This window comes from Sinohyriopsis cumingii, chromosome 7, assembly GCF_028554795.1.
Source record: "Sinohyriopsis cumingii isolate HCF-2022 chromosome 7, ASM2855479v2, whole genome shotgun sequence".
NCBI classification, from domain to species: domain Eukaryota; kingdom Metazoa; phylum Mollusca; class Bivalvia; order Unionida; family Unionidae; genus Sinohyriopsis; species Sinohyriopsis cumingii.
The window spans coordinates 136,630,600-136,656,291 of NC_142967.1; the positions used below are offsets into that span (position 1 = coordinate 136,630,600).

At 40.8% G+C, this 25,692-nt stretch overlaps 1 protein-coding gene across 2 annotated transcripts in view; it reads right to left on the reverse strand.

Moving 5' to 3' along the window:
- Window positions 1-25,692, reverse strand: part of LOC149796208 (uncharacterized) — a 70,571-nt gene that overhangs the window by 35,032 nt on the left and 9,847 nt on the right. For both annotated transcript variants that reach the window (XM_089966159.1, XM_089966158.1), the window contains exons 2-3: window positions 6,996-7,023; window positions 5,801-5,918 (exon numbers count right to left, since the gene is read on the reverse strand). In XM_089966159.1, the coding sequence (XP_089822285.1) occupies window positions 5,801-5,918; window positions 6,996-7,008 (131 nt within the window). In that variant the 5' untranslated portion in view covers window positions 7,009-7,023. The remainder of the gene's footprint in view (window positions 1-5,800; window positions 5,919-6,995; window positions 7,024-25,692) is intronic.

Here is a 25,692-nt window from a genome sequence, read left to right on the forward strand (position 1 = left end):
AAAATATTCAAAAATAAGAATAGAGAAGCAAGGATGGAGAAAGAGGAGATAAAGAGGAAATTGCAGGAAGAAATCACGTTAGAAATTAAAAATAAACTAAATGAAAGATTAAACAAAATACTAGAGGAGGAACAAAAGAAGAGGGAAATTAGAGCGGAAAAATTTACACACATATATAAAAAAGCAGAAGGACTTTACAAACGGGACGAATTAAGAAGAGGGAGGGAATGTATGGAAAGTCTGAAATTGGACAATAATGAAATAACGACGGACAAAAATAAAATCTTAAACCATATAAAAAAACTTTCACACTAATTTGCATAAGTCACTAAATATTGAAGAGAAGACGATAGAAGAATACCTAAAAGATGTTCAGTGCGAGATGATATCATCAGAACATAAAGACTTATGTGCTGATTTCATCTCCACTAAAGAAATCGCCAATGCTATAAAAAAAAAAGCTAACAAAAGGGAAATCCCCAGGTGGAAATGAACTCTCTGCGGAATTCTATTATAGATTCTGCGGAAAGTTGTCACCAATACTAGAATGGTTATTTAATAATATTTTACTAAGAAACGATACTATGACAAAAATCATGAGAGAGGGAATTATAACATTAATATATAAAGGGACGGGAGAACGGGATGACCTAATAAACTGGAGGCCCATCTCCCTCCTGAATACAGACTATAAAATTTTAAGTAAGATTTTAGCAGAAAGGATGAGAAAAGGGATGAATAGGATAATTAACAAAACTCAGACATGCCGGGGCAAATAGAAGAGATATTCAAAACAACATTTTAAGCATTAGGACAGCCATAGATTATATAAACGAATGCGGACAAAAAGATGTTATGGTACTTTTCGACCAAGAAAAAGCCTTCGACAGATTAGAACATAACTATATAAAGAATGTTTTAGAAAAATTTGATTTTGGAAACAATTTTCAGAAATGGACTAAAATTCTGTATAATAAAATAAACTCAAGAGTACAGGTAAATGGAAAACGCACGGAGCAATTTGAGATTAATAGATCAATGAGGCAAGGATGCGTACTATCTATGCTATTATATATAATAGCAATAGAACTACTAAGTATAAGAATAAGAACTAATAAAAGGGTTGAAGGTATAAAAGTTCCAAACATTAAGGAAGAGGTAAAAATGCTGCAGCACGCTGATGATTGTACAAACTTTATACAAGACCCAAACTCATGTAAACATTCTGAAAAAGAATTCGAAGATTTTAGAAAAGCCGCAGGGTCTAAAATCAATCATGACAAAACGGAAATTTTAAAAATAGGGTACTGGTGGGGGAACCACCCTGGATTACCCCACAATTAATTAAAGATAAGAACAAGGTCAAAGCACTTGGGATATAATTTGGAAGAAGAGGAGAGAAAGAAAACTGTAACAAAACGTACGAAAAGATAAAGGAAAATGTGGAAAACTGGTCGCTTACGCCATTATGACTCATGGAACGGGCCCAAGTGGCCAAAACATATACGTACGCCAATATAAATTTCATTATAAAATCTACTGATAGAGAGAACAAGATGCTACAAAAAAATCGATAATCAAATTGTAAATTATATATGGGATTTAAAACGCACTATGTAAATAAGGAAACTTTGTACTGAGCAAGGGAAAAAAAAAGGGGGGGGGGGCTGGCAATATCCAGTCCAATACTAACCAAGTGCGCAAACATTTTAAACAGATTTAAAAGAATACACTCAGAACCAGAAGTACCATGGGAAGGGATCTATATCTACTGGTTTGGTTATAGTACGAGAAATAGAAAAGATATTTACCAGAACAATAATTTAGTTAAAAACTAGAAGCACCAAGGAAATTCAGGAATATTAAAGAATTTTTACATAAATTTATGGATAATAAAGAGCTATGGGATTTAAATGAAAAACTTACCTACAAGTGGGTTAGGGAAACAATTACAAAGAAAATTAAAAGTAAGGTAGAACAAAGGAACATTCATATCAATTGGGAAAGAGCCTGGGGGCACTGGGTCTATCTAGGTTCCCTCAAAATACAAAGCCTCTGCTTCAAATACATGCACGATGCATGGTTGACAGGAGAGGTCGCAGTGAGACGGCATATGGTCACAGTACCGCCAAAATGTCCACTGTGCAAAAGACGCTTTCTTCAGTAAGACACATACCATGGTGCAATGCGAAGTGAGGAAGACAAGGAGACTGAAGTTAATAGCGAAAATTTGTGAAGCAGACAAGTATAAAAATAAAAATAAAATTATATATCTAGACGGGAATTTTAATTAAACAAAAAGCTATATCAAGTAACAGATTATATTGTAGAAACAATGAGGGTATGCGGCCAAATAATTGTGATAGGGCAATAACTGAGGGCAAGGGGTCGAAAGGGGGAGGGACGGTAGGGGGCAATGGATGACTACCCCTTAAGGATAGTCGCTCGAATGGACCATGGCCCCCATACTCACCCCCTGGCCTTAAATCATGCCTGCACTCAATATTGAAGCAAAACAATAAATTATAGTAACAATTTAGCACAAAAAAATTCTTTAAATAATTAGTCATATAGAATTAGAGGGAAGGGAACAGGGAACCTATATGGGGAAAGTACACAGTAATAACGTCATGAGGCTATGTCACAATGCGCCACGCGAAGTGAACAGGCCTATGAAAGAGCTGGGAAAACCACTCCATATAGAATATAAGCATACAAACACAAAAGAGGGAAATAGGACCCTAACGCTCTACTTACTAGTCTCTATCCTTAACTATACAGCTCCCTCACTGTATAGTTTATTCCCCCTAGTGGGAATTAATAACAAACTTTTTGATTTTTGATGAATAAATAATTAAGAGCCAGGAGAAATACACACAATAAAAAAGAGGTATGGACCTTCGCTCGAGTACAGCCGGTCTCATTTTAAGATCAAAACGAGAAACGACACACACAACTACATACATGAAACACTAGGATTTATGTTTCAAAATAACGCACCGATTTCTCGTCAACACTTCAAAATTAATAGCAAAAGGTAAACCAACAAAAACATCATTGAAGCTTCTTTTCACCCAATGAGAAAAATAATACACCTGGCTTTTAAATTTGATATATCTATGCCGTCCGCACACAAAAACTTTATAGCACACATACAATATAGCATATATACACATAGCATACATGGGACATAGGAGACCTATGGCAAAGGTCAACTACAAAACTAGGGAAGGAATTTCGAGTAAGGTGAGTAAAAACCCTATCTCGGATGAACAACCCTATAGATTACACTAGGGAAATTTTAAAAATACCCCAACAAAAGATTTCTAATTTTAAAAAATTTGTTTCAAAATTCTTTTCCTAAAATAAATAAACATCACACATTAGAGGAATACACTTACATATAAACACTTTTATTTTTTTATACGGGGGAAGGTATCTGTCAAATATTTTGATGCAGGTGGCCGAGTTCAAGGTGACTACAAGATAATCGTTATATTAATTTATAAAATGAGTGTTCACAAATCCATGAACTTTGTGAATAAATTAATCATTACAAACATTCTTGCTTTGATCTCTTCATCTCTCGATCTCTCTCTCTGGTTCAACGGTCCGCCTCGGATGCGGGAGGTCGTGAGATCGAACGCCGGCCGAGTCATACCAGACTTAGGAAAATGATACTAGCAGCTGCCTCGCTTGACGCTAAGAGGTCAGTGTTAGGACTTGTCGACCTGGTGTCGGGATAATATGACAGGGTGGGATATCATGCTACATGTCTGCGGCATGATATCCAAGCGCTATACAGCACTATAAACTGCCACCATGCAGACATCGTAGCGATATGTCTGAACAATTGTTAAAGCTACGCTAGAAATCCCAAATTCTCTCTCTTTATATATATATATATATATATATATATATATATATATATATATATATATATATATATATATATATATATATATATATATATATATATATATATATATATATATATATATATATATATATATATATATAAAACTGTAATTATCGGCATATGGTTGTATGGTGCCCAATAGATGCTCAAACAAAACAAAAATTTAAAGAAATATAACGCGATTTCCTACAAATATACCATATTAGTATTCAATAAATATAACGCGATTTCCTACAAATATACCATATTAGTATTCAATAAAAATAACGCGATTTCCTACAAATATACCATATTTTTATCTTATTGTTGTACTCAAGCTGGAACATTATATCTGGGACAAGCTAAGATTTTCCAAGGGCAAGTCCAATTTTCCAGTCATTTATAACATTTGTAAATCCGTTTCTCTCTCTCTCTCTCTCTCGGGTCCGCTGTTATACAGCACCTATCGCCTTGCCTGCATGTACCGACTCCCATACCATCTCAACCATGTGAGTATGTATACTACGCACAAAGTCCTGTACCACCGACTTTTTTGCATAATTCGCGGTGATATGTGCATAGATGTTATGACAAATGTGAGAAATACTTTGAATTCATTATAAACTGTTGCCTTTGCAGCATATATTGAATTACACAATACATTTACTACAGAGAACTCGGGGGATTTTCTTAAAACTGCAATATGGATAAATCCTCATATTAAAGTTTGAAATCCGAGTAGTGACAGCTCATGGATGTTTTAATAAGTTTCGAATGCATGTCCACTTTCTACTTTTTCTTGCCTTTTTTTTAATAAACTAAGTGTCCAAAACTGAGATGGTTTCAAACTAAAATACTGCATGAAATTTTACCAACTAATACATTTTTTAAACGAAATTTGAACAGTCCCCACAAGCGTGTGCTCTAATGTCTCAAAAGAGACTTGATCTCATTTAGTCTGGAACTGTTCCAAAACTGAATCATTACTTACTAGTTGTATTGGGTGGATCAGGAGTAAGTGTAATCATCTGCACAATTTTCAATTTCAGAAATAGAATTTATTCTTGGTATAATAGATCAAAACAAAAGAAACTGAGTGATGAATCTCCTTTTGTTGCAACTAAAATCATATATCGATAAATGTAGATTTAATACCAAAACACCGAACATGATCCATTTAAAAGAAAAGAAATGAAATTTGACTACATGTCAGAAAAAATTATGCATATATGAAATGTATATTGAACAGTTTTGGCGACAAATGGCAACTGTACAAATATCTCTTTGAATGATTCGTTTGCCAATCCCAATCACAATTTTAAAAAGCTCAGATATGTCCCCATGTGAAATTTAGCTTGTGTGTAGTGATAGGGGTATGACCTCATTTATTTGGTTCTTGGGTATATTAAAAGGAAGAGAAAACATGTAGTAGTTGTATATATTCATCTATAAAGTAGAGTAATTTCAAAGGTGTTAATGCAATAAATTGTCAAAGTACTAGTTGTCTCCTAATTTATGTATTTGTTTAAAAGATTTGTAATAAGAGAATCATTTACAGTCATTTAATTATAATCATTTCAAATGACCACAAATATATTTGCTGTCTTTGCACTCTCTCTCTCTCTCAGACTGTTGACTAGGTTGACACATTGGTCTTCGTCTTTCTTTTCCTTTCTCTTTTTATAAAGTGGTCTCCATTGGACTTAGAATTATAATAGAATACTATGTACTACTATCATTATTCCTTGAAAAGTAACGTGCACTTATAATGAATTGTGAGCTAGTCAGTGGGATGGTTTCCCGACGGGGAATACTGAAAAAAAATACCAAATTAAATTCTGCCATCTTACGAACTGACTTATATTATTTCAGATCTATGTACTGAAGTACAGAACGACATACCGCAAGTCAAGAAATGTGGAGTTGCTGTTGAAATATCCTTTCCCGTTCGTAAATGTTCCGTTCTGGCCATCAGCGACGTACTTGAGACAAATTAGAGCAAAGAAGCAAACCTTAAAATCTGGAAAAAGTGAGAAAAAAATAAAATAATAATATTTGTAAAATCCTAATCATGGAAATAATTATACCATGTATTAGTTTGATATTCATTCTCAGGACATTAGAAAGATAACTTGGAGATAAATAAAACAGAATTTTAAAAATGTATGACGAAGAGCTCAATTTGCAAACATGGTTTAACTGCATAATAAGTGTGATAAATAGAAGTGTTTCTTCCTATTTTTACGTTGCTAATGATATTAATTAGTTCATACATACTTGTTTCTCTTTTATCTAGATTTTTAAGGTAGGATACCCACGTTCTTTGTTATTATAAAGGCCCTGGCCAGGAGTTGATTCCTTAGAAATGTACTGGTGCTATCATTTCCTGACTGAGTAAGTTCTGTAGAAATCTAAGTCCTGCTTGCTGACTATATAATATCTGGATTCCTCACCATTTAACTTAATTGTTGGGCTCTTTATTGGAGATTCCTTATATTTGATTCCTTTGAAATAATATGGTACAAATTATTACTATATACATATGTAGTCGGATCTCTATGAGAAACACGTTCCTTTGCGAATACCATTATGTCCAACGTTTCTAACAACTATTTTATAGGGAGCGTTATTTCTGAGCTGTTTTGATATATTGATATATTGAAATACATTTCTTTATATTAAATTTGATCGTTTTTATTTTCTCTCCTTTGATGGGCAGATACGTGACTTTGATTTTACAGCACATTGACGTCCTCCTAACGAAAGGTTCAGACATGCCTCGTTTAGAAATTCAGTGCTCATGTCTAAATGTTTTTTTCGTTAATAAGCAAAGACAATGGTTACCCGTATTATTGTTATTTTCATCTCAAAGCTTCCGTTGTTACGAAATTGTAGTCACAAAATTTTATTTTATCTATCTTCCTTATGAACTTGATCTAATGCTAAAATTTATCTAGATGCAATTTTAAGGTAAATTGAACTTTATCGGAACATTTTACAAGTATACCTTTCACAACATTTAAAACAAATACCTAATATGATTTCGTGCAAACAAAATGCATCAGGAATTAAATGTTTGTGTAAAGGTTGTACGTACCTCCGTATTTCATGATGATACTTTTAACCTGAAATTAGAGAATCGCTGCACTGAATACAATAAAAATCCCAATCAAAACTGATATTAAAAAGTTATAGGAAACCACTTAAGCATCGCCTTGATAATATGTTCCTCTACATATGTTTTTTTCATGCGGTTAAACATCTGTCTCAGACTTCCTGGTATAAGAATTATCCACAAGTAACCATACTGTAGCTCCAGGTTAAAGTTAGTACTGTATATTGTTCGATTGAATATGCGTGTAGATAATGACTAACTGAAGACCCGTAGGACTGAGGTATGTCACCTTACTCTATTTCCTTCGCTATACTCAGATGAGAAGATACAGGTATGTCGAGGAGAGCAGACGTACTTTTGGTGCGCTCTAAACCAAAGTAATCAAAATAACCATTCACCAACTACAATGTAGCAAGAAAATCAACCGGATAAAGGACAACTTGCAGTGTATTTTGGAAAGGGATAGCTCCTGCTCCAATTCTTTTTACAATTTTGCATATTTATATGCCTTTTCTTTTTACATCTTAGATATCTTATTTCACCGTTTTTCAATGTCCGTTTGAGGGCATTTTGCCTTTACATTGGATTTTGAATGTAATGCACTGCTATTTTTTCATATCGCAACTTCCTTTTTTGTATTTTGTATTTTGTGGTAATAATCAACCAGTTAGTACCTTTTTTATAAATCTGAATTGCATTATCATATTCAGTAGTAAAGTTAGTGGTGTGAGATCTGCTCACGTTAATTAGTGCCAAAAGTGAAATCAGCTCACCTGTCGACACTAAAATGACCACCAACATTATATCAGGGGATCAAATAGAGCAACGGCAAGTAGGATCAAAGTTACGGAACTACTTCCAAACTAGATTAGAGGGGCCAGAAGGGAAACAACAGATAATTGCGTATTAGTTGTTTACAGAAATAAATGAATCATTGATTATGGTCAGGTAGACAATGAATATGATTACACCGCCTCTCACAACGAAAACAAAATTAATTCTATAAAGCTTTTTTAACCCTTAGTCAAATATAAATTTGATTAAAATTATAGATGATGTAATCTCATGAATGATATAAAATATACATGAGTAGTTAAGTGGGATAATAGAGCGACAATGAAAATTAGCATTACAGGACCCCTTGGGAACATATAGCGACAATGGAAATTTAACATGGAGAAAAATCGTGGGAACATATAGCGACAAGGGAAATTTAACATGGAGAAAAATCGTGGGAACATATAGCGACAAGGGAAATTAACATGGAGAAAAATCGTGGGACTGTTGAGCGACAAGGGGATTTGAACATGGAGAAAAATCGTGGGAACATATAGCGACAAAGGAAATTAACATGGGATTTTTTTTTTTAAAAAAAATAAAAAATAAAAAAAGGGGTAGGCAATTCAAAGACTATCTCTTTTCGAGAAATATGGCTGGCCCTGAAAAGGGCCTTTGGGTTTTCTTCTTCTTCTTCTTCTTCTTCTTCTTCTAATTTCTTCTTTTCCTCCACCAAGTTCTTATTTTATCTCCTACACTCTTCTTCTCTTTCTTTTTTTTATTCTCCTCCTCTTCTTTCTTCTTCTCTTCCTCCTCTTCTTTCTTCCTCTTTTCATTTTCTTCTTCTTTTTCAATTTTTTCGTTCCATTTGCGTATTCTTATTCTTTCCTCTTCATCCTCCTTTTCCTCCTTTATTTCTTTCAACAGATCACTGATGATTACCTTCATTTTTCGTAAATTGTTTATCTCCATCTTCACTCTATGGGGACTATATGAGTAGTGATCCTCGTTTAGGTTAACCAACATTTGCTCAAACATTCCTAAATTGTCCATGACGTTTTGCAATTTTTCCATTTTGTTAAGGTGGTTTGAAGCCATCTTCTTTTTTTATTCTTTGCAGAATGGTTTGAACCACGAATACTGTGGGTTCTTATACAAAAAGCGCGGACGTGATGGAAAACATCCCCCTAAAAACATAAAATTGATCTTACCTAGATCATGACCAAACAACGTGCGGACGTGAAGGAAAACATCCCCACTTTTTTCATTTCATATAATATAACCCCAACTATACTCTTCACATACGCTAAGAAACCCATAATCTACTATTCACACAAACATACCTGAGCTCTTACTAACACAAACACACAATCACACAAACACATACCCTCACATTTTTTTAAAAAAGAGTTAGTGTTTATTTTCACACTACTCTACCTACACACTTTGGCAAATCGATCGTTATTTCTTTTCTAGAGTATTGGGTAGCCCTGAAAAGGGCTGTTTTGTTTGGAACTTCATGGACAGGTGGTTAATGGTGGCACCTTCCAGGCCTGGCGCCACATACGCATCTTATCCCCCAGTTACTTTTTACCTTTTGGGGGGAGAGAGCAGAGGCAGGATATTTCGCTTCAGAATCCCAATTTTCGCTCTCTGGGATTTTGAAATTTCTTCTCTCCTTTTCCTCCTCCTCTTCTTTGTTTCTTCTTTCCTCTTTATATCTTCTTTCTTCTTCTTCTTTATATCTTCTCTCCTCCTCTTCTTTGTTTCTTCTTTCCTCCTCTCTTATCCTTCCCTCCTCGACAATGGCTTCCGCGGCCAGTTCATTTAATATGCGCCTGGCATATTCCAGATGCACATGAAGCTCCAACAGTTTCTCAAGTCTCGTGTTCATTTTTTGGTGTTGATCAATCAACAAGGGTAGCTGGACTGCCGAACGAGTTTCAATTTATAGTGAAAGCGCGGACGTGATGGAAAACATCCCCTAAAAAACATAAAATTGATCTTACCTAGATCGTGACCAAAATCAACAACAACGCGCGGACCTAAAAGAAACACTCACTCACTATTCTAAAATTTTTTATTAATCACTTCAATAGACTATCCACATACGCAAAGCAATCCAATCTAACCCCAAATATACACCTCTAACAGCCAAAAAACTAACATCATTTTAATCTACTATCCTTACCAAGTTACGTGAGCTCTTACAAACACAAACACACAAACACACAAACACATACCCTCACATTTTTTATAAAAGAGTTAGTGTTTATATACACACTACTCCACCTACACACATTGGCAAATTAATAGTTATTTCTTTTCTAGAGTATTGGGTAGCCCTGAAAAGGGCTGTTTTTTGTTTTGCTATGGCATTCTTTTTTTAGTTTCTAAGAATGCGATGTCCTCTGATTATAGACTTTCTGGCAATAGGTCTGCTTCTTCGGAAAGAGAAGAAGAACTCTTTGGTGTCGATACGGCAATCGACAAAGCCTCTGTCAGGTTCAGGTTGCTGCTGCTGCTGTTGTTGTTGCTGTTGCTGCTGTTTTTGAAGTCTGTACTTCTCTGTCCATTCTTCTTTCTCCCTGTTCACTTCTTCTCTGAAGAGCTCTTCTATCAGGTCTTCAGTGATTTTTAACATTCTCACATTCTCTATTTCTTCTGGCTTCGGTATCAGACTGTGTCTGACCCTATGCAAATTCACGTAGGCTTCGTTGAGCTTAGCTAGTTTGGAGCACATCTTCGTAGGAGGATGAGTCGACAATGGATGGTTAGACTGGAAACAACCCCGGTTCTTAAAGTGAAAGCGCGGACGTGAAGGAAAACATCCCCCACACGGTTTTCGAGCCGCAACGTTCAGTGAGTGTCATGAGAGGGATAGTAAGAAATGAAAGAGCATCAATTCAACATTCTTATAGCTAAACAAAAGACAAAAGCATTTTTTCAAAACACAACATTTTTTTATTCAAAAATCACTTAACACTAAACAACAACATTTTTAACAATAATCCAACACTATAACATCAAACAATTTTTTTTTAAATCACAAACATTTTTTTCTTCAAATACAATCTACTTTAAACAGGGCTGACAACGTTGTGAATGAAATTGTGATTTCCACTGTTGGAAATCATTAGGCCATTGATGGACACTACGTTTCCTAGCTTGAGACAAAAGATAAGCATAATGGTCACAAAACCATCGATCTACTTTCACATCGTTTCTAGCAGAAGAACGAGGATCAAAATGAGTCACTAAATGTTCTAAGGAATAGCCCAGGCTGCGATGATGCAGAAAATACACACAGTACTGTCCACACACCAAGGAATCTGTGCCTTGTAATTTCACATTATTGAATCGGGTGGTTTGAGCATTTCTTCTCATAAAGTCGATGATATCGTCTTCCAAAGGGGGCAATCCGTACGAATCGAAATATTCCACACATCCTTCTTGAGGAAAGTAGACGGCTACCCAGTGGGTTCCTGGGAGATGACTTTCGTCCGTGTTGATCACGTAAGCTTGATGGTCTTTAGGTTTGCGATGAGGGAGTTCATCTTTAGCACAGACGACAGGATTCCAAGAAGCTGTATACGAACTGTGGTTCAAAAGGTAATAAAGTTCCCAGGTATCCATTGTTTTGTGTTTTTTCTTCTTCTTCACCACAGGTAATAATAAGTCGTCAATTCGATCCTGACTTTTTGCTTGAAAATGTCTGACGAATAAACGGTTATTCGTTCTGTTTCCTCACTCTGATTCAGGAGAGCTTCGATACGATGGATCTCTTGAGTGGTTAATGGTGGACAAGAATGTTCACGCAAGTCTTTATACCACTGGTGCAACACGTCTTTGTTCGAGATGAGACTCCAAGCTTCGTCCAGATACTCGTCCAATTTTTCTTCTTGACTCAACATCAGGCATTTATCGTGTTGATTTTGACTGGGATGATCGTTTTGACATCCATAGCAATTTTTCTTGATCAATTCTGTTATTTTGTCGACCAAGTGTTTGGCAAAACAGGAGACTAAATGGGCTTCTTGTTCTGGCCATCTCGACTTCATCATGATATCTTCTTCTCCTTCCACGGTCTCCTTACATTCCATCTCCAAAGTTTCTTCACTAGGTAAAGAGGGACAACAGTCTTCCATGGCTTTCTAGTAATCTAGGATGACTTCTCTCAAACTGTTGATTTCTATGGTATTATCGAATTCTGCATACAGGATGACGTTCACCGTTACATCAGGGTCTCAGTTTGCAAACTGAATTTCCACACGAATCTGGCCAGATTTTATAGGGTGGAAATGTCCCTCGTCGCTGCCTTGGTCAGGAGTGAAATCGAAAGCCCACAAAGCATAGCCTCCTACATAATCCTCGTACGTAATACCGTGACTGGTGTTGGTTCCTAACTGACCGGTGGCTTCGTACAGGGACAAGTACGATCTCAAGTAATTCTTCTTCTCAAAGTCAGGCTCAAAGGGTCGGGTACACAAGGTCTTGCCATCGCGACTGACTTCGATCTTGGACACGCCAAAGTGTTGAAAGTTGAAAGGATTTTTAGCCAAAGCTCCGTTGAAGGCTTCATTTTCGACGATACCAACGATCAAACGCTTGGGTAGCTGTCCTTGGAACAGATGATCTTCGATCATGGATCGTTGTCCCTTGGGAATGGTGAAGGTTTTCACTTCCACGCGTCGTATGGGATACTTGGCTGTCGTTCTGCTCAACGTTTGACTGATGTCGTTACCCACTTTAGGTAACACTTCCACACGACGTACGTAGAGCCTGGCTTCCTCGATGACAGTTTTGCAAACAGTATTACCTATCAAATGGAAAGCGGCACTGCTCCGATTCAGTCTCAGGCGGACATTGACCCCGTTTAGTAAATATTTCTCTTGCAACCACATGTCCAGATGTAAACGATCCATCAGTTCTAAACTCTGTCCATCTTTGATTCTCTTTCTTCGTTCTATAAATCCGTCATTGTTTTCTTTCTTTTCATCAGTTTCTAAATTTTCAAACTTTTCAGCTTCGTCAGCTTCCCATACCACACAGGCATTGAGATGAGTGTTCTTGGCGTCTATTCCGTACGTCAAGAGATTTTCCAGGTACGCTCGATAAGGGTAAGTATCCATGCTGCTGCTGACCAGTTTGTTGTTCAAGTACAAGTCCACTCCGCTAAACAAGGAATGCATGAAATTGTTGACGGGAGCTATTACCTCATCGCCATCTAGGGTCGAATTGTCCTCATCGACAAGTTTGACTTTCAAGTACAAGTAACTGCTATTCAGATCGATGTAATCTTCGGGCTGTCCTTTGATTTCAAACTCGATGGGAGCTGAGGCTGTCAATGAGGAGACGGGGTGAAATTCCACCCATTGGGATTCTTGCATGGTCATCATGGTGGGGGGCATGGCAAACAGATCCAGTTCCGTCTTGGAACAGGCGCAAGATTCTCGGTGCATCATTTTTTGTCTCTTTTCTCAATAATCGAAAACGTCTAAGTCTCGTACGGTTCTTCTTTTCTTGGCCTTTCTCGCTTGAAGTCTGGTGAAGGGGTGTTTTCTTCTTCGTCTCTTTCTGCCTTGTCCTTGCTGAATGCTTGACTCGGTATCGTGCAGGGCATTTATAGGTGTGTCTCGTCGGCCCAAAATGTCTTTACCCGTTTGCAGCAAGACATTTTTGCCTGCCCTCATGAAGGCTTCTTTAGGGTTTTGTTTGTCGATGATGACATTTTGGAGAAATTCTTTGCCTTGCGTCAGTGCCGCATCTTTCAAGGCGTGCAATCCGCGTGTCACCATCGGTTTCAACACCGGGGCCACCGAACGAAAGGCCGATTTTAACATGTCTCCTAAACCGTGTCCTCGCTGTCGAGCCACCCCTCGGTACACTGGATACATGACTTACTTACGAATCGTGAGAGAACCGTTTTCGAAAATGGAGTTTCACCGTGACTTTTCCTTTGGTGAATGGAATATTTTGTCCCAAATCTCCTTTTATAGTAATGTTGACCGTGTCCAAATACGACTTGCTGACCGGCAAATAGTGAGGATGGACAAATTCGCGGTGGACGTGGTAAGTGTTTCCACCTTCCTCGTCAGCGTTTGCGACAGAATCCACTTTGAAAGGAATGACACGCAGTAACGGTACGGAGGTGTGTCCCACCACGTTGTATTCCACCACATCGGAGTACACGAACATCAAATTCAGTCCTTGGTTCAGTTCTACCGGGGTACGAAAATACTTGGCAAAAGTATCGTTGTCAGAAATGACTAGTAATTCGCCTTTTTGTTGTTCTACTTTCTTCTTCATCTCCATGTCCCCGCCCAACATGTCAAACAATTCAGAACAAAATAAGAAAGACATGATTTTGGGCCCCTCAGGAAATTTTATCAGGAAGCGACGAGCTGTTTTGTGGTACTCCAGGGTGACACTTTTTTTGACACTTTCCAAAGCTTTCAGAAACACACCATTAAACCTGGTGGCTATGGTGCTGACCAAATGTTGACCACTAAAATAATAGCCTGGGGGAACGAACAAGTGATAGGTGGTCCACTTTAGATTTGGTGTACGGGTTTTCTTGTCATATTTGCCATGGGTATCCAAGTACTGTTGCATTTGTTCGTCATGAACTTCCACATCAAATTTATTTTGATTGGGAAGGACATTGAGGACTTGGGTCGGGTGAATCATTTCTACTAAAGCCACTTCCCAATGGGCTTCGTGATCTAAGGGGATGGCTTGAGGTAATTTGGCCGTGTAACAGCACAACGTGTTGTTGGGAAACACCTCCATGGAACTGTCACTGGGTAAGGTTAAGTAAAATTGGTTTTGGTGACTCATAATTCCAGAGTTCTGTGGCTGTCCGAGGGAATATTAGTGGATGTCAGAGGTGTGTCTCCGCCCAAAATGGGGTTCTGATTGTGGTTGGACTGGTGACTGGCACTGGCACTGGACACAACGTTCCCGTTCGAGGAGAATTTCAGGGAGGGATTGGGAAGCAGGTAACCGATGCAACTGCTCAATAAAATGGTCCACAATTGTTTGTCTCCTTGTTGCAAACTCAAATTGGCGATGGCTGCCCCGATGACACAATACACCACGAAGATTTGGCAGAAAAAGACGATTTGCGTTTTAGGCACACGTTCTCCACACCACACCCACAAGGGTTGTTTTTGTAAATCTTGCACAGAAGAACTAGGTGAAGGAGGAGTGGTCGACGTAGCTGCGTCTGCTGTGTGAAAGGGCATGATGGTCACTTCTTTTTATAGTCGATGACTTGCGAAGCGTCGATCCAAGAATCGAAACTGGGTGGATATCCTTTCCAACGTACTTTGACTTCTTTGACACGTCGTTTGCCCACTTTACGGGTTCTGCGTTCGAGAATGCTTTCGATGTCGTACACGTCGTCTTCTTTTTTGGTGACACGTTGTAACTCGGGCAAATAAAACGTTCCTTTGAGCACTTCTCCGTTCATGTCTTCCAATTTATAGACGGCAGGATGACGGCCATGCACTCGTCCAGTGACGCGAAACAATTCGGTCGTCCAGTTAGGTAAGTAACCTTTGTCGAAAGTGCGTTTGGTTTTGCCAATGCGCACCCAATCTCCTACGGTCAACTCTCCACTTTTCTTGGGGACAGCCCTCGTCGGGGACGTACCGAACAGACGCTCGAACACCACCACTTCGTTGTCGGGAGTCACGTCTTGCGGGGCACGTCCGATGCTTCGATGGTAAGATTGGTTGTACGCTTGCACCAGATGCGGTAAGATGTCGATGTACTTCAGAGTGTGGTGATACGTAAAATATTTCCACATGCGTTCTTTCAAAGTGCGTTGAAAACGCTCCACGATGCTGGCTTTGGTTTCGGGATTCTCGGTGGTAAAAAAATGAATGTCACGTTTCTTTAATTCTTTTTGGAAAGCTTGGTTCAGAAATTCGGTGCCTTTGTCCGTTTGCCATCGAAGAGGGTGACGGCCGCTTTGTTTCAACACTCGTTGCAGGGCTTGCACTAACTCGCTGCTGGATTTGGAAGTCAAGGGCACGACCCAGGCAAATTTGGAAAAGACGTCGATGACACAAAACAGATATTTGTAGCCACGATTGTAGCTGGCCAAATGAGAGACATCGGCTAAATCGGCTTGCCATTGATGATCGATGCCTTCCACTTGGGTGCGACTTCTGGCAAACTTGCGTCGAATGGGTTTGTGTAAAGTGTAGGTAGCTTGTTCTTGTAACCATCGTTGCACTTGAGGTAAACGGAGACTTTTCAGTCGCGTTTTGGCAGCACGATACAATTTTTGAACTCCTGCGTAACCTGCAGGATGCGAGGGATCGTAGTAAATGCTAGCTAAGACTTTTTCCATTTTTTTGTGTGGATTGGTGTGTTAATAAGGCACCCACTCTTGGAAGAGGCTACTCTTTTTCTCTTGGGGTATTTTCTTGGATTGCAAGGCTTTGCGTGTGCGACCGGCAATAGGTGTTGAAGAGGAGGATGTCTGAGCGGGGGATATCGGTTCTTGTTTCACTTCTGTCTTCACTTTCTTTTTCTCTTGTGATGAAGAAGGGGTGGCCATCATCTTTTTAATCCATCCAATTCTGGAGGTAGGTGGTGTTGTTAACTTGCGTACTTTTTCTGGTGGAGTTTGAAACCCTTCTTCTTCTTCTTCTTTTCCTTTTTCTGTCTTGGTCACGGGTAGTGGTGGAACTGGTACTGGTACTGGTGATGGTGCTGGACTTTTCATCAAGGTCTTAAAATCTTTCAAAGTGGGTAAAGCTGTTTCGTCTAAAGCTTTCTGGTGAAAGAGTTGCAGTCGTTGCAAGAGTTGACCGTACTTTTGCGATTTTTCTGTTTCGGACAAATCTTGGCGATCCATCAAGGATTGCAATTCGTGTTGTAACTGGGACATCTCGCTCAAATTGGGATTGGGAGGTAAATGCGGGGTGCGTTGTTCTTGCCACCGATGGTATTCCATCCATCGTTTGTAAGGCACTAAAGCTAGTTTTCGTCCTTCCATGGGGTTGTCAGGGGTCGATTCTGAGATCTTGGAACTTCCGAGGGCCTTTTTATCTTGCTCCCACCAGTCCTCCCAACATGGTTCCCAAGACTCCTTTCAGTATGGGGCCTAACAAGAGAGGTAAAATGCCTCCACGTTGGACCAACATCTTCTTTTTTTGACGAATGGGAATTTTCTTTTGAACCATTTGGCGAAGAACGTGACGATGTTTGCCTAAGCATTGTTTCTGGTGTTTGGACAAAGGGATCGTGCCTTTCAAAACGTTCAAACAACATTCGCACACGGTATCGATGACCTCTTTGGAGGCCGTTTGAATGAGTTTTTTTCGTAGGGGTGAAGAAGCTTTGGACAGGACAGATAACAGGTCCCCATGTTTAGCTAAACGTGGTGGCAGTCCTTTCCTTTTCTTTCCTTGGGGTTTTCTGGAGGGTGACATTTTTTGCTTGTGGTTCCGGGACATTCACCGAACAGACACTAACGTCGATGACTTAACGCACACCCTTTTATCTTTTTTTTGGGACTATCGCTTTGTCATAAAGGTGACAATGTTTTTCCCAAAATCACCAAGGAATCCTCCCCTTTGTTGACGCCTCTTTTTCTTGGAACGACTGTGTCTTTTCTTAGGGTAATGTCGATGCTTGGCTAAGCGCTTTGTCGGATGACGCGTCTGCCTTTGTCTCTTTCTTTTGTGGCTTCTTGGAGGTGACATCTTTTTTACAAGTTCACTGATACCCCGACTTGGTCACAGGCTCTTTTTATACTGGAACGCGTCGCCACTGATTGTCTTTACGTTTTATCAGTTTGAGGACAGGCATGACACGTCGTGCAGGGGTACGCAACGGACTAAATCGAGCCAGTTCTTGCTTGGACAAATCCAGTAAACTTTGTAACATGCCCGATCTTTCTTGGACTTTGATTTTGGGAGAAGGTACTTTGTGAGCAGCAGCCACTGCCACTAAATTGGAGGGTCCTGCCACTGGGGAAGTTCTTTTGGGGGTCATCAACGGAGATGTTCTTGGTGTGATCAACGTCTCCAAGTACTCTTCAGTTCTGGGTGTCATCAACGGAGAAGTGGATGAACGTGAGGATGCCGGAGACGCAGTCACTGCCGTGGCAGGTCGTGGTTTGCGAGTGTAAGGTTGCGTCCTGGCCGAAGTGCCTCTCTTGCGACTAGTTTTCTTCTGTGGACTTTTCTTTTTCTGGGGACTTTTTCTCTGTTTCTTTTTCTGGGGGCTTCTTTTCTTTTTCCGGGGTGGTGGTGTCTGGTAAGAGGAGGGTCCTGCCACTGGAGAAGTTATTCTTCTTGGGGACCTGGTCTTTTTCTTTTTCTTCTTGGGGCTTCGTTGGACTTTTGTCTTGGGGATAACTTTGGGGGCATTAGGATCCCATCTTAAGAGTGAGCGAATGATGACCCCTCCTAGAGTACCGCTCCCTCCAGGTTTCAAAATGATTTGTTTTTTGGTTTGAGTGTCGATGCGGGGATCGGCCAGTTGGACCAAAGCGACTTTGTTTCGATCGAAAAAGCGTTGGGTTTGATGAGGAATCTGAATGATTCCTTGGAGTAATTGACGTGCCGTCACCGTGAACCATCGTAAGACTTCTTTGAGACTAGCTTCTAAGACACGGGCTCGTGTTTGTGGATTTTTTTCTCGACTGATGCCATACAAGGCACGAATCAATTTGACGGGAAGATGCGACTGAAGGGACGTCATGTTCACACTGTGTGAGACAGACGAAAAAGGGTCTGAGGTTTTTATAGATTTTTTATGGGGAGTGAAATGAAGTCGAGGACGGAGACGTGTACAGGACAAGCCCTCCGTCTTGGCACCAGTGGTGAAACAAGTGGGTACGAAATCGCAAATCCTCGGGGGTCGTAGGTTTCAAATCGACGAGTAAATAGGCGTGTGGCGTTTGAGTGGCATCGTCGTACGCCTGAGTCAGCCAAGGCGTTCCTAACTGTTTGGCTAAGACTTGCACTTGCGATTTATCTCGAGGGCTTTTAAACAAGACCACGTAATGCGCATTGAGACTGATGGTGCGATGGGCTTTACTTTGTTGAAACAAATTTTGGGTGATGTAAACGACACTGGCATTACGTTGATGCCCTTTGCGCGTGAACCACAATTTAATTTCTTCTTCGTCTTCTCCTAACATGTCGTCGAAAATGACCAAATGGGTTTGACGGGAGTCAGAGACGATGCCGTCGTCTTCTTTAGGAATGCCTTCCACAAACACGATGGAATCGCCTTGACTTTCTCGCAAGAGGCTGTACGCCGATTGCCACTCTTTGTAACACCACACGATCCGTTGAGGGGGCCGATCGATCAAATGATGTTTATGTTCGATCAAACGTTTGACGAATTCGGTTTTGCCTGAACCGCTAGGTCCAGCAATGAGCATGTTAAAGGGATGGCGAAGATACAAAGCCTCCCAACTGGCACGATCTAAGTGTTCGTCGATGACTTTGACAGTAGAGGAAGAGGGAGCAGAGACAGCAGAGGTAGCCATGGTGTGAGAAATGTCACTTGTGACACGAAAACAAACAAGACAAGAGTTTATATACTTTTTCAGAACACGTTTATTGAATGTTTTTTTTCAAACATGAATACGAAAGACAAAAATACATAAAAGCCAAAGGCTTAAGTACAAGGATAAAAGGCACATGATAACGATGAACGTGGAATAAACACAAGTGTCTGTACAACAATCACATCTTTTGGGTAATGTTCTAACCAGTTCAACAGGGGGTAAGGTCACACAAGTGTCCTCCCGAAAGGGTCTTTCAGGTCTGTCCACGACAGCAGTCCTGTCCTGGGTGACGGGTTCTTCTGGCACCGTCACTAACACGGGTTGAAAAGTAACTTTTTTCCTTGAACAACTCTCGTGCATACTGGGCCACTTCTTGGGTCCAAGCCTCAAAATCCCATTCTTTCCAGGCACGGACATCTGTCCAATGGGGATGTAAGTCACAAGCTACACACACATCGTCATACACGTCTTGGGTAGCTAAAAGTTGACGAATCTTTTTTTCCCGTAGAGGTCGAGAAGTATCCAGATGAAAACGCAAGGCTTTGAGCAAAAGGAGTTTTTCGTGACCATTTAAGGCCATGGAGGTGGTAAGTACTGATCGTAAAGAGTCCACAAAGAATCGGCTGGTAAACGAAATCCCAAAAAACAAGTCACTAAGACACACACCACTTGTCGTCCCAAATTGAATGGATACAGTTCTTGTAATAATCGATGGTAATGATCCACGGTTTGAATATGGTCATTGAGTTCCTTCCACGGAATCTGTTGGATGACATGTGACATAAGTCGTGGCATGGCAGCCTGTTTTTATAGTCTCTTTGTTTCGGAAACAATACACGTACTTTCTAGCCAGAGATCTTCGTTCTCCAGTAGGGAATCTAAATCTTGCATACTGTAACCGAAACTTCAGAGTTCGTTTAGAAGTTTCCTCTTCCTCTAAGTGGATTCCACGTAAAATATGTTGATAATCCTTTAACTTGTCTTCCTCAATGTATTGCTGTAGGTGAATCTCGAAGTAACCAAAATAATGAACATTTCGATCATTCACTAACTCAAAGTGTTGAACAAGGTCTGACCACTGAAACAATTTCTGACGAATCAGTTCTCTTATACCATTCAGGTACCAGTGGTTAAAGATCTGGTGACGTAACGGATGCAATTGTTCTTTACGTTTCACTTGTATTTTCACCAGCTCTCGGTAAATGCGTTCTCTCAACTCCACAGGCAAAGCACGAATGTTCTCTAGCAAAGTATCCATGAATAGGTCATACTAAATCCTCTTTGGTCTGACACAAGAAATGTACTCTTTGCACAAACATGGTTTCACTTCAGTGTCGAATTTAAATCGTTGAGTCACTAATCTACACATTACAATTCGTTCAGAAGTTTCCTCTTTCACTAAGTTGACATTGTGTTCAAGATGTTGGTAATTCGTTAACTCTTCCTCTGGAATTCGATGCAGTACGTTTACAATGTAGTAACTACAATCGTCCATACGAAACCAATCCTTTTTATAACCAGAAGGTCGTTCATCAATGTCTGTCCGATGGAACACTTTCAATTGAATCAGTCCTTGTATAGCCTTCAGGTACCAGTGGTTCAAACACCGGTGACGTAACGGATGCAATTGTTCTTTACGTTTCACTTGTATTTTGACCAGCTCTCGGTAAATGCGTTCTCTCAACTCCACAGGCAAAGCACGAATGTTCTCTTGTAAAGTATCCATGAACAGATTATTATGGTAAGAAGTTACTTCAATGTCTCGGTCCAACTAAAGGTAAGTAATGACAATTCGGTGACCATCGAGCATGTTCTACGTAGGCCGAATCTTGCGGTTCCCAGTGGTGAAGTGTCACATCGCAACTGAAGCACCTGACTTTATCTCCTTCGCCCAAGTAGAAAAATCCGGCTCTGGCTAATTCTTCGGGGGTCGGTCCTCCCAGATACTTTGGCCATTTTCCTTTGAACGATTGAAGACGATTTTCAAAGTCGCAGTATTCCGACAAACGCACAGGAAACGAATATTCGTTTTTCACAGGTTCGTTTCGATGAGGGTTGAGTGACATGGGTAGGAGTTTGCTCAAGGCTGGATGACATCCGTAGGGGGGTAGACGTGAAGGTGAACATTCCCCTTTAAAACGAAACCCAGTAAAATGTCCAAGAGGACGAGCGGCATCACTTTCGCATCCGACAGGTTTGACACGCACAGCATCACTTTCCATGATAGGGGTAGGGGCACTAAAGTTCCCATGATGCTTTACGGCATCGCTCAGGTCACAAGGTACAGCATCGTATCCATCGCAAGGCTCACAATCGCACTCGTCTGCAAACTCCGTTACGCAATTACAATGGTAACCACATGGACAATCGCAGTTTCCTTCCGGACATTTTCCGTCGCAATGCCTGGGTCTTATCCATCCAGTATTAGTCACACTAGAGGAAGATACAACTTTTTTACAATCCCCAAACTGGAACGATGTCTTTTTCAAAGTATTCATCTTGTTCGCTCGGTCTTGGTAGTCACAATGAACTATCGATCTTGACCATAGCCCCCTTTTTATACTAGTCTCAATGCAGTCTCCAGCTTGTACATCTTTCCTTTTTTACGTTTTTTATGTCTTGTTTCTAAAGGTACCGTCTCTAAGGTACCGTCAACATTGTACCGTAGTGTGATGGGTGGAAAGGCCATAGAAAGGTAAGGGCAGTGCGGAGACCATCGAGTATGTTCCAGAATAGCTGAATCTTTATAGATACATAGATCCATTCGTAACTTCAGTCCGCAAGCGAAACACTGTACCTCGTATCCCAATCCTGACTCAGGTTCCAAGTAGACAAATCCTGTTCTAGCTAAAACATGCGAAGAAGGTAATCCTTCCCTATCCGTAGGCCATTTCTGAAACGTGTCCAATCGACGGGCACAATCACAATAGTCAGGTAAGAAGACTGGAAAATGGTAGGGTTTGAACTTGGAGTTCTCATCGGGTTTCTCACTCGATTCTTGCTGTGGCGAAGTCATCTTTCTGGTGGGTGGCTATCCTCTTACAACCAATGTTTTATACCAACGTGTCCATACGGTAAGGTGAAATGATTGGGAAGTCGAACTCGCTTCTGGTATACAATTTGATAGACTTTTTCCAAGGGTCGACTGACGATGTGGTGAGTGGGTAAACGTACAATCTTGTTCGGTTGATAGGTGGTCACTTTAAAGTTTCCATCCTCTCCCGATTGCAAGGCTTCTTTCAATACCCCAAAGTTGACCACTCGACTGGTACGATGATTCAGAGTCAGTCCTTTCACTTTGCACGTCGTGTGCACTTCTCCTTGTTTGTCCCGGTATTCGTAGCCGTAATTTTTGGGACCACCACTAACGAAATTTAGAATCTTGTCGTCGGGATGCTCGTCTGTCCAGGCTCCTAAACGGTCTCCTTCGATGTCAGGGTGCTGTTGAATCGGGTGATGGATGTAAATGCAACTGTCCGTGTCAAAGTACAGGACGCGTTCTTCTAACAGTTCTAAAGCTTCGTACAATTTTAAGCGAGCATGAGCTGTCACGTAAGCCGCAATGATGACATTTCCAAAAGGGTCGTCTTGTACAAAGTCCAGATCTTCTTCGTAATTGACCAAGATCAAATCCTCTCGAACGACGTCCACGTGTTTCATGTATTTGGTTTTGTCGTGAATCATCTGGAAGTAGCGGGAAGGTTCTGTCAAATATTCCGTCTTGGGTAAACACGGTCGTTGTGCCATTTTACCCCACAAGCAATTTAACATCACTTTGGCAAACGATCGCCTGCCTTCGTTTTTCTCGATGTGGTCTAAAGTGATGCCTTCTTGTTCGTAGTATTTCTCTTTGAATTGTATTTGGTCTTCGGGAGTGTGACACCAGGAAGGATAGCCGCTGGCTTCTTGCTTCAGTTTCAAAAAGGCATCCACGTAGTCGGCGAAAATGCCTTTCTGACTGGGATCACCCTTGTGGTATTGTTGTGTCTTGGGAAAGTGACAAATTTCGTACACTTCTAACAGTTGGTATCCCATGTCCAAAGCTTTGAACAATTCTACGCTGACCCAGGTTCCCGTCAAGGCCCGTTCTTCCTGGCTGTGATGACAAGGCTGGTCTTGGTTGCACGTTTCGGCACGAGTACGGCACAAGGGAAACATCAGTTTGCCTTGACAATGGTGAGGTAAGACGGGATGGTATAGGTTCGTGGGAGGCAAAACTTTGCACTTGATCAAGCCTTCGTATTGTCGAATGTTTTTCAGGTCGATGTGTTCCGTGAACAATTGTGGGTGCCCTACAGGAAAGCGACAATATTTGCACACGTAGGGATACAGCGAACACACGTCCAAGTATTTGATTTCTTCTCCTTTCTCTTCGTCGGCTTGGTACAGCAAACAGGTGGCATTGGTCCTTCCTCCGTACAAACTATCCCTCGGGTTCAGCGAGTCCATGAACTGGTAACTTTCCACGAGGCGTTTAAACTCGGGATCGGTTTTCATACGGTGATCGTACTCGTGTTCCCACATTTCCACCACTTGGTATCCTTGCTGTTCTAACTTTAGGCGTCGCTGACAAGTGTCCTGGTACAAGTCTTCCATGGTTCGTTGCAAAAACTGATTTTTAGTGCCACGGTCAGGGTAACAAACAGGACATCCGTGAAATAAGCAACCGTTAAACTCGTACACGATCTTGGGGTTTTCTAAGTCCCAGCCATCGACCGAATACGTTCCGATGGTCTTTTCGCCCCCTCCGTTGCGGGCATGCTCAATCCACTTGTCTTCCTTGTCGCACAAGTAATGTAACCAACGTAGGGCTTTGACCGAGTATTGACGTTTGACAAAGTGGGTCGTTTGAGGGCTGATGACAGCCACGGTGTTTTCAGGCATGAATCGTTGTCGATACACTAGGGAACACGCTTTGGCAATGGTGCAAGCTTCTTTCAAAGGATCCACCCCTCCGTGTTCCATGAACAGTTCTCGAAATTTTCCACAGCAACGCCGTAAAATGTCCACGTCGGAACGACAATACTTTAGCATTTCTTCCTGAAAGTCGAAAGGGTCCGAGGCGTGAGCCTGGTACCAAGCGTAGAAAGCTTCTCGTTGTTCGGTACGCATGTTGTCGGGGTCGTAATAGTGAGCCTCAGGTAAATGGGGTAGAACGGCGTGTTGATTGGCTTCCGTATTGAAAAAGTGTGGAAAGTACCCTTTAGCCATTTCTGTCATTCCAAACGTTTTAGGCATTCGGCTCAAAGGCATGGCCAAATAGCTCATCGAATCTTTAAACTGTACTTGTCCCACTTGCATGAAAATGATTTTGGCTCCGTTCAAAGTCACTTTAGGACGCTCGGTGCCTTGTTCCGTATAGTATCTGAGAAGAAACTGTCCATCGTATCCGGAAAAATTGTGAGCCATCACTGTGGCATGACGATGACAATCTCGGTAACGTTCGATGTCCTCTTGGCTCCACGTCTTGTCGACGGGGTCTAAGACCCATTGGGCAAAATCGGCTAACGTGTTCGGTCCTCGAAAGATTTTTTCACGTCCTCCAGGAATCTTGCTGCAGTGAGGGCAATGACTGAAGATAGGTTCTTGAATGCACTTCTCGCACGCTCGATGAGCCACGCAGAAATTAGGGATGTGAATGCCAGTCTCTTGCATGCATTCGAAATCGAAAAAGATGAAATTGCCTTTCTTCTTGTGACCGTCCTCTTTCTCTGGTGGGGGTTGGTATTTTTGCACGTAACATTGGTGTTCCAAGTCCACGATGTGGTGACAAATGTGACATTTTTTCTTTCCTCGACATACGTGTGCCTTGGCATTGTTGGTAAGTATGCCTTGTCCACACGTAGAGCACAATCTCAGGAGTTGACAAGCACATTTCTTCTGTGAACCTCGTGTTTTCAAATGTTGTTGGTAACAGGTAGGGCTGACAAACGTGCGCAGACAAGTTGAACAAGGCACTGGTTCTTCGCTCAGACAGGGTGGAGAGGCCAAACATCCTGGGCATTTCGATCCACAATGCTTGTGTTGCTCTCGATTGTTATAACCATAATCACATTTCTCACAATAATAACCGTATCCTAGGAATCCAGTGATACTGGTAATGGTATCGAAATGGTCATCGTGATGATAAACGTGAATGTATTTTCCGTCCTTAAAATCTTGCCCTCGAAACAACAAAGACCCGCGCACTTCTTGAGGGTACACTTTCAAGGTGTATCGTGGAGCTAGGGCATCTTGCAATTTTTGCATCTCAGGTATGCCACAGGGTGTGTCTTTGGACATGCCAGCTTGTCGTAACAGGAGTTCTGCTTCACTTCGTTGTTTGGCTCGATCGGATCGTTGAATAGTTTTCCAGGTTCT